The sequence below is a fragment of the Lichenostomus cassidix genome, chromosome 14, assembly GCF_008360975.1.
Source record: "Lichenostomus cassidix isolate B80296 chromosome 14, HeHo_3.0, whole genome shotgun sequence".
NCBI lineage: Eukaryota > Metazoa > Chordata > Aves > Passeriformes > Meliphagidae > Lichenostomus > Lichenostomus cassidix.
Window position 1 is genome coordinate 7,275,190 of NC_139495.1, and position 10,019 is coordinate 7,285,208.

At 43.7% G+C, this 10,019-nt stretch overlaps 2 protein-coding genes across 4 annotated transcripts in view; one reads left to right on the forward strand and one right to left on the reverse strand.

Annotated features, from left to right (window-relative positions):
- The window catches only part of MOSMO (modulator of smoothened), a 31,569-nt gene extending 25,952 nt beyond the window's left edge, over positions 1-5,617 (reverse strand). Inside the window, exons 1-2 of one of the 3 annotated variants that reach the window (XM_085074699.1) lie at positions 5,338-5,609; positions 84-202 (exon numbers count right to left, since the gene is read on the reverse strand). In XM_085074699.1, the coding sequence (XP_084930825.1) occupies positions 84-104 (21 nt within the window). In that variant the 5' untranslated portion in view covers positions 105-202; positions 5,338-5,609. Of the gene's footprint in view, positions 1-83; positions 203-5,337 lie in introns of all 3 variants that reach the window. The other 2 variants (XR_014855106.1, XM_085074698.1) reach the window with 2 other exon arrangements.
- Positions 5,618-5,949: 332 nt separating this feature from the next.
- On the forward strand, positions 5,950-9,945 carry PDZD9 (PDZ domain containing 9). The gene is given in 6 exon segments (XM_085075323.1): positions 5,950-6,132; positions 6,618-6,713; positions 7,387-7,563; positions 7,667-7,745; positions 9,454-9,621; positions 9,623-9,945. Coding segments are annotated over 6 exon segments (723 nt in total). The 5' UTR covers positions 5,950-6,089; the 3' UTR covers positions 9,783-9,945.
- Positions 9,946-10,019: the final 74 nt, after the last annotated feature.

Below are 10,019 nucleotides of genomic sequence, written 5' to 3' on the forward strand. Positions count from 1 at the left end.
GTTTTCTTGAAAATCATGTCCCAAAATCTAATTTTAACACTCTGATGTTTGGATGGCTTTGGAGATTGCTTTTCAGCACTCACCTCTAGGACCTGATGGTACATAAATCTTCATTCTCTGTATCATCCTCCTTTTTTTTTTGTATTCTCAGCATGCAATCCAAACAGGTTCATGAAAGGGCAAATAACTTCTGTCACAGTCACTACGTGATAGCACAAAAAACATTAGGAGAAAGTAATTTTGTGGAATTGCTTCCTATCATGTCCCATCATTCTCTACCAAGAAGAACTGGGAGATGTAGACTGTGTTTTGAGTATATGGCAAGGTGCTTAACAAATGATCACCAGAATCCTTTTACAGACAGCTTTTGAAAAGCCAGCTGTCCACACATCACAGAAATAAAACACTATTTCCTTCAGAGGACAGCACAATGGCTGCTCTATACCATGACTCATCCACAGGGGAGCATTGTACAGGAATAGTTTCTCAGCACAGGCCCTAAATGGCAGAAGTCACTGAGAATATGCCACACTGATTTTTACATAACTACTTTTTGAGCAGATGTCATTTAGAACAACAATGCTACTGAAACATAAGTTTACACCCTCTTTAAGTTGTGGATACTTTATTTACTTTATCTATTCTATTCTATTTAGAAGTACTGTTTCATTCAAGCACCTTTCTCAAGTCTTGGGTTTATTCCATGTATAGTCAGTGATCCAATTAGAGAAAAGTATTTCAGTGGTCTCAAGCTCAGCAGGAGCCAGGAATCACTGCTTGGTCATACCACCTGTGATAGTTTATTAAGCTGATCCCAACAAAGCTGCAGTTCCTGTTGGAACTGTGAAGCAAAACTCCTCAGGAAGAGCTGTGACATGCAGAGGAATAACACTGAACATCAGTAATTTTCCACTATGTACCAGACAACTTATTCCACAGGAGCAGGGAGTTAAATGCCTCAGGAGGAATGTCCTGCTGCACAGAGCCTTTTGTAAGACCACTGCATTTGAAATCATACTTCACAAACGAAAATGCAACTGAGTATGCAAACCCCAAGAACTACACATAACACTTTGGAAGATACATAGAAAGGCAGAATTGGTAAACAGACAATTTTAAATAAGTGTCATAGTCTAGATTCACAATTCAGTCTCACACTGTTACTGCACAGCAAGATACAGAAGGCAGTTTAAATGAAAAGTATAATTCCTAACACAAGTGACCTTGATACTTTTGTCACAGATGCAAGATGAAATTGGAAGCTCTGCTGAACACAAATACGGCCCAGGTCAGCTCTGTTGGGCATATGCTGAGTGGTCTGGCCATAGCATTATGCTGTGTGTCCCCTGGTGGATCAGCACAGGAGGATGTGATATATCTATGCTTTAGGAGTTACCCATCAGTTAAGCACCCCTAAATTCTGACATCCATGTTAACTTAACGACTGCTATAAAAAAGGTACACGTTGTTCTGTAAATTGGAATCAAATGAACAATCATGCTACATGGGAAGGGATGACTAAGCCACATAAACAAACTGATAGCTTCTTTCTGAAGGGAGATTTTACTTGATTAATTGACCTATCTGAAACCCCGTAAAAGCATTTCAAATTGTCAACCCCCCACATGTACAGCTTTTAACATCTCTAATTTCAACTGTGCATGCTCTTCATACCCTTTTTCCTACAAAAGGGTTGAGAGCTGAAGCTAGAGCTGCTTCTATTCCCCTTCCCTACTGAAGACAAAATATCAGAATCATTAAAGACCTTCCCACACAAAAAAAAGAGGAACATATGGAGACAAAACTATCATCTTATAAAGTTCTTTGCAGAAGTGTAGAGATACAGGAGCAAAATTCCTTCCTACTGAAATCAGTGGCACTTTAGGCACTGGCTTAAATTAAAGGCAACTCTGCCCTTATTTCTCACATAAAGTGTCAGTTTGATAAGAAAAGGCAGTCAGTGCAAGAATACTGAGCAGCCACTGGTTTCCAGACTGGAGTTATCAGTGTTCCATACTTGCACAGCACGAATAACAAAACCTCACTGAGAAATCACTGTAAGAAAAAAATCTACCTAATTTTCATCTTTCCTTTATCACCTTAAAGATGTATGAAATATCTGAAACCAAGTTAATGAACAATTCTTGCAAAACTACATAAAGAAAAGGTGTCCAACAGAGACTTGGACCCATGTCCACAAAGGTAGCTCCTCTGGCCTACAGACAGATAAGCATCTGAGACCTTCAATAATCTCAGTTGCAATCCCTTGCTCATAATTGCTGGGGAGAAATTTTTATAGCCAGCATTTTTCAAATGACTGCAAAACTTATCTTTAAGAGTAAGATTTAGGAGACTAATCAGCCCTTCTCTATTGATTAAAAAAAAATATTGAGAACTATCTAGATTTTTCAGAAAAGCTTTGAAGCCAGTGATTTATTTTGCTATCCAGTTCAGCCGAAAATCCTTACTATCTCTGGAGTAAGAGGTACATATTGTTTAGCATCCAAATCAGAACAGATTTTTTTTTTTTCCCCTGAAACATAAGCCCAGGTTCCCAACCTTAGTGGCTGTAAACAGCTCTGAATGAGCCAATGCAGTGCTGCCTACCCAGGTTTGCCAAGACCTCTGCTCTCTGCCACCCTCAAACAGCTGCAGTATTGAGGAGACCAGGCTGTTCCACACTGCCTTTCAGAACCCCCAGGGCAGCAGCCAAGCACAGAAACACCCTTACTCCCCTTCCTCCTTGTAGAAGCAGAATCTAAAACAATTCCCACAGGAGATGAACCTAAGAACGCAGAGATAAAGCGAAGAAATATTTTCTTTCACCAAATAGATCCTTTCAGCAGCTGAGCGCAGGATGCTCCAAAAAAAAACCTGCTTCTTAGTGGCACATATGGAAGCTGGATGCCTTGGATGTGCTCCAAGCACAGTAGTCTGCTGAGAGTCCCTGAATGTCACCAGCAGCTGGGACAGGTTTTACCATCAGAGCTGTGCCCTCCTATGCCATATCTCTCCCCAGCAGTCTCTGGGTAATGAATGGCACTCATAAAAGCATTCAACTCATAAATCACTACAGGAAGTCCTTGGTTCAATGGGCATCTCCACACTTCCTTTTTTACAGTTTGGGCAAAAGGCTCATTTAGAAGGTCTAAGCGCTAGAAATACACATTTGTATTGCTTTTAAGCACAAGTCTTATAATAATGCATTGAATCCTGTATCAGTAAAAATCTACCAAAGAGTCGTTAAGGGTGGCAGCTAGCTCTCCTTTATGGTTTTATCAAGACAACAATTTGCTTGGTTTCAAAATAGAGCAAAGGAAAATAAAGGCTTAGGTCTCTCAAAACATTCTTTGGCTAGTGAAGTCCTTCAGAAAAATCCATGCAGATTTCATGTTTGCCAGCCTAATTAAAACTGTTAGCTGCACCTCAGAAATGGCAGATGATTCTTAAGAAACCATCCACCAAGTAACTAAGAAATAATGACTGCTGCTTAAAATATTTTAGGATATAGTTTTTGTTTCACAAAGAGATACAAAACATTTTGCTTTAGGAAAGAACGTAATGGACTGTGCTTAGTTCCCAAAGGACCGTTTTTTCCATGAACACTGTTTTCAGAATAGTTTTTGTTATCTCATTTCTTTATATGCAGAGAGAATCCAGCATCTTACACATTGCACAGGATCTGTTAACATGAGGCAGGACTTCAGAAAGACACATTTAAATATTTGAAATTAAAACTACTTTATTTGACTTTAAGCCCCTGAAGAAGGGCTCATTACTGCAGCACTGCTGTTAGGTGGAATTATAAGGGAAGAACCAACTATTTTATCTAGCCATAGGCAGGAAGATCATCACAATTAGCCACAGGAGGAACAGTGAAGTCACCCAGGGAGTTGCTGAAGGCTGCACTTTGGGAAGGGACTCGTTCCTCTCCTCTGAACCATGAGGAAAATCAGGCTTCTAGACTAGGTAATTAGAAGCAAATCAAATAAGCCATAAGTACAGTCTGGTAAGAGGACAGTCACCAATCCTTCACAGCCAATGTTTTTAATACTCTACTTCATTAGAATAAAGGAAATATGACACAGTTTGAACCAGTTCAGTCCGTTTACATGCACTGAGTATTAGGCATGGAAGATGCAAGCCAGATAAAGAAAATTTTTTAAACTCTCTGCAAGAATTTATGCTAGAAGTCTTTACACCCAGATCAGTTTTCGCTATGCTAACCTGTGGTTTGCTTGGAAATAATAAGTTTAGGAAAAGTCACAGAATCATAGAATCTCCTGAGATGAAAAAGACCCAGAGGGATCATCAAGTCCAAGTCCTGATTCTGCGCAGGACAGTCCCAAAAGTCATTGTCCAAACATTTCTTGAACACACACAGGCTTGGTGCTGTGACCACTGCCCTGGAGAGTCTGTTCAGTGCCCAACCACCCTCGGATACCCAACCTAAACCTCCCCTGACACAGCTTCATGCTCTTCCCTCGGCTCCTGTGACCGGTCAAAGTGGTTTAAGTAGTTTAATCTGTTGGCAGTAAGGATGGCTTCCTTTCGTGACAAAGAACTTTGGGCTCCTCTGAGACACGAGATCAAAGAACTGCCCTCCTGCTCTCTCTCCCTGCTCCACTGATCAGAACATGCAGGTCTTTATGAACAGGGCGAAATAAATTGTCCATAGAAACAATTACATCATTAGTAAAAAGACAGATGCACAAATCCTTGTTCTTCAAAAGAAAACAATGTCACACTCTAGAATAAAAACCACATGGGATCTCGGCTTAGAAGCTGATAAAAATCAGCGTGCAGGAAATATTCTGGGGAAAAAAAAAAAGATGTAGGAAAGCAAGAACTTCCCTGCAACAAAGGAAACGTCAGCGTAGTACGAAATACTCCAAACCTGCCGCAAACTGAGCGGAGCCAGATCTCAATTCCCTGTCCAAGGTGACGGCACCTGGAGGCACAGGCAGGGATGCTGCCCTGGCCCTCGGCTGCCCAGAGGCACACCGGCTCGGGGGCTTTGCAGGACTCCTCGGGAGAGCGGGCTCGGCCGGGAGGCACAGCCGGGGGCTCTGCCCGGGGCTGGGGTCCCAGCAGTTCCCCCCGGCCGCTTCGCCAGCCGCGGCCCCGAGGGAGAGCCCCGGGAGCCCCCGGGCCCCGGCCAGCCGCCCCCCGGCCCAGCCGCCCCCCGGGCCAGCCGCCCCCCGAACCCGGGCCACCAGCCCCCGGCTGGCCTCCCGCCGGCCCCACCGCCCCCCGGCCCGCACCCCGCCCGCCCCGAGCCCCCAGAGCCCTCTCCCGGCCACCTGCCGCACGGGTCCCGCCGCCGGCCGCCCTCACCCGCGGACTCGCCGGTGTTGATCCAGTCCGGGTTCGCCAGGCTGGCGATGGCGAAGATGTCGGCGGCCAGGAAGAGGCATCCTGAGATGATGGTCAGTTTGTCCATCTCCTCCGGCTCCGGCGGCACCCGGCTCCGGCCTCCGCCCGGCTCCCGCAGCGGGCCCGGGCCGGGGGCGCCTCACGGCCGCGGCTCCATGGGCCCCGCGCCGCGCTCGGCGGCGGCGGCAGAACGGACCCGGACGGCGCCGGAAGCGAACCCGGCGGGCGGGGGGGCGGCGGCCGCTCCGGAAGGGAACCCGCGCTCCCCGGCGCGCGCCCGGGCGGGGCGGGGCTTCCCGCGGGGGCGGGGCAGCTCCGGGCCGCGGCGGCTTTCTCCGAGGAGCGCTGCGGCGGGGGCGGGGCTTTCCTGTGGGGGCGGGACCCACTGGGGCGGGGCTTGTGGCGGGTGGGTGGGGTTCGCGCTGGTGGGCGGAGAAAGGGGCGGGGTTGGCCGGAAGGAGCCGATCATACAGGGCGGGGGGCGGAGCCGAGCGCCGCCGGTGGGTGTGGCCTGACGGAGGGGCGGGGCAATTGCTAGGGTGGGGCGGGCGGTGCCCCGGGGCGGGTCAGTCGTGAGGGGCGGGCGGTGCCCGCGGACCGCCCTGCACCTGGGTCCGCCCGGTCCGGCCTGGGCAGCTCCAACACTTGCCCTGCCGCCTGGTCCTCCTTGGCCCTCATGCATCGCGATCCCTAGACGTGTTTTTGAACCGAGAATGAGCTGCTTGGTCAGTACTAAGGGCTGGGGAACGATCACAGGTCTGTGTTAACCACAAAAACTGCTTCTGTTTTTCGAGTCACTGCTCTCTATCCCTTTGCAAGGTTGGGCATGAGCTGATTTCCTGAGTGGCTTCTGCAGCACCGATAAGAACGGGGGAAGTGGAAGGACTGAGGTTTGGCGGCTGTGCAGCCCCTCAGAAGCGCTACACGGCGTTGTGTCTGTGCTGTATCTTTGGAAAGAAACCTAATTAATTGTGACTGGAAATCTCACCCAAATACAGCCATTTCTGATGGCATGCTTTTCCAGGGATTCAGCTATACAGAGCTGGGGAGAATCTGTAGCCAATAAAAGAACAATGCACCAAACATGGGAAACCAGCCCGGTTTTGGCCACAGTAGCTCTGTACCTTCAATACTGTCATTCTGGCATAGAAACGCTGAAAGTAAACGAACCAAGCAGCCCCCACATCTACAGGTACTTGGGAAATGTCCAATTGCTTGCATAATATTTTTCCTTCCAACAGTGAACACCCACCTGTTTTTACCAGAGCAGCACCACTGGTCCATACGGAACATACCGGGAAGCCAAGTGGGCGATTGTCTGTGCTGTTTATTTTTATGTAAGTCTTTTACATACATGGTAGACTATACAAACAAAATGGAGATATCAATAAAGTAATCTTAAAGTGTTCCACAGCAATCAGTAGGATTTGTTATTTGGAGGACAAGCCCTGTACTTATCTCCCACTGCAATCGCCTATACTTAGCAAATTTTCTTAAGGATGGAGAAAATAGTAAGGTTTTTGATGAAAAAAGGCTGAAATTATTCTCTTGAAACCAGTAAAAATCGGTGCTTGGAAGAAATAGTGATTTGAAAAATCCGTTTGCTATAGGCATGCAGTATTTTCTTGAAGTCCTTAATAGCTGGAAACTCCTCTGTTCTGTTATTTTGTGTCCTGTTCCCTACCTTCCCTGAATACATTGCCGTTAGTAATGAATACTTAAGTTAGAGCACGATTGCTCCTTCTCTTGGCAACATGCGTGACTTTTTAAGAAATAAGTTTCTAAGTAAAAACTACTTTCAGTATATTTATTTGCAGACAGCAAGTTTATGGAGTCTTTTGGCAGCAACTCAGCACACAATGCCAGTCTAAACGAGTAACTAAGGATGAGGCTTAACTCTCTTGACACTTAAGAATGGGCACAGCACCTGCTCAAGTGTTTCCTTGAACCTTTTATTGAAGAATGGTATCACACTTTCTGCTAGTAAAGTTTTCCTCTCGCTTTTCAAAGGGCAGTTGACAGCACTGGAAAACTTCTCTCAGCACATAAAGATTGCAGCATTGATGGCAGATACTAGGATGGATGAACAAGGATTAGCTCTCTCAATGGTATGGGATGGGTCATATCTCCAGATAACAAGCCTTGTTGAAAAAAGCTCTGCAGCTAGTGATGGAAAGCTAAAACCAGGTAAAAAGAACCAGTAGTGATATTAAAATTTAATAGCATTGAAAATATCCTTGTTCTGCATTTATGCTTTGAGCCTGTCTCTGATTTATTTACACTTACACAGATCAAAAGAAACTCAGTTTAAAATTACAGAGAAAAGAAACTAGCACAAACTGTTTAAAGCTCAGTGCAAGCATTCCTCTGTGATGAAATACCTGTGATCTTAAAATAGCTGATATGGTGACTGTTCCATAATCAGATCAAGATTTAAACCTATACATTGTTATCCAGCAAAAACAGATTTCCTATTCACCAGCAGATTTTTAAAAAAAATAGTTTATTACATTTATGTAGCAAAAATTGTAGCAAATAAACTTGAATAATAGCATTCTTTATTCAGTGCATTATTGTTCAAGTAACACAAAACTTCCCAAGGCTTGAAATTAATTTGTCTTATTGTTTGCTTTTTATTTCTTTATTACCCAGAGTAGTTACAAAGTGGCAATGGACTAATCGCTGTGCTTTAACAATCCACACAGGTATTCTTTTGCTGAATGTTTTGAACCTGAAATGAACCATATCAGTACTAGCAGACTATTACCAGTTATTAAAGGTTTCTTGTGGAACATCTGACACCTGTATTAAACTTGAAATTGAAAGCTCTGTAAATGTGAGTGCTTCACATGGGTCCCCAGCCCAATTACATTAAACTCATGAACTGCAGTTTGGGGATGATACTGTGCTATGGTAATTCCCAGTATTAAATTGTCTCTAACATTGAAATCTATGAAGCGAAGACTGGAGCGCAATGAAGTAATTTAGAAATTTACTGTCTGTGCAGTGAAAATGCATATCTTTAAATTAGAACAATTTTCCTAGCAGTGCCCTTATAGTTTGGGCAGTCCTTTCTTCAGAATTCCAAGCACCCGGAAGAAATATCTACTTGCTTGATGAAATAAAAACCATCAAGTGAAGTTCTTAGCCTTTTCTTAAGAAAAAAGCTTTGGATTTTTGATCTGAGTGGAAAAATGGGTGGAAAAATCTGGAGCATAAATTTGAACTAAACACTGTTTTATTATCATTGTCTTAGGACATGATAGCATTCATCCATTCCCTGAAAAAAAACCCCTTTGATATACAAAAGTGTATATGATACTGATTTGGTTGTTGGTTTATTTGGATTTGGGTTTTTTTTCCCTATCTATAATTACAGTACTAATAATTGAATATTAAGAATATGCATCACTGAAATTAAGTAGTTCTATTTGCAATGATTTGAAGAAGGCAAGCTCCAAAGGCATTTTCAATAAAGGCTACAAGGAGTCAAATTATTTATAACATGTGATGTGTTTGATTTACTGCATCAAGTACAGAAAGATTTAAAGGGGGTTGAGGACCTGTAACAAACAGTGTCCCTTTGTAGCTTATCTTAGTGTTTGCAACCAAAAGAAACAAGCTGAACTTTTAAGAATATATTGCTCTCAGTGCTAAAGGTGGTCCATACAGTAAGTAGAATTAATCTGGATGGCTTACAATGCAGTTCCAAGTTTTCCCAAGGCACAAAGTTTTAATAGAAATAAACCTCAGTGGTGGGGGAAGGAACAGAAGTATTAAAATGAGATAATTAGGCTAGAACAGCAGAAAGGAAGCTCACACAGCAAGGGGCTTTCCTAGAGATTAAACCTTTAAGCTTATGTTTAAATAAATCATTTGCTATGCTGAAGGAGCAGAAAAAGAAGAGCTTGCTTTTCTGTTGACTGAACTGCAACTTAGCTGTTGAGTCCAAGGAAATAGTATACAAAGGACTATGGACAATAGAATTAGTTTCATATTAGAGGAGCTTCAGAACTAAAGAACCTGTCTTTAGAACAAGTGTTTGAAAAACATGAAGATTCCATGATTAGCTAACTAAATGGCTATGGGAATTACTGCATGTTCAAGTACTATCACGCTGTGTATTTCCAATATGAGTGAAAACACTGAGGATGAAGATGACAGTGGGTTGAGTAACAATACTGATATAGACTTGGATGCTTTTCAGTACAAATCTTCACAGTAATGGTGGTGTGAATTCACTCATGGTACTAGCAATATCCAGAAGTTGGCAGATATCTGATACAGGCCAGACACTTGAGCAGGCACACTGTGATGCTGTACTCCATAATGATGCTGATACATTGTGCAATCCTCATTTGAGCCAGTGGTGTTTGACCTCCTTCATACTGGGCTGTGGGAAATGAGACCCATTTTTCTTCCTCCTGCCCTTCTCTATCACATACATCCTGTCTATAAGAATTTGCTGTGCTTCAGAACTGCTCAAAACTTGGCTTCTTCAACACCTAGATTTCTTAAGACATATTGTATTCTGTTTTCTTTTAATATATGTCTAGACTTCAAAAAAAATTATGTATTAGCTATATATGGCTAATTGCCTCAAAGATGTCTTCCAATGTTACTTGTGAAGAAGTCACTGAAAA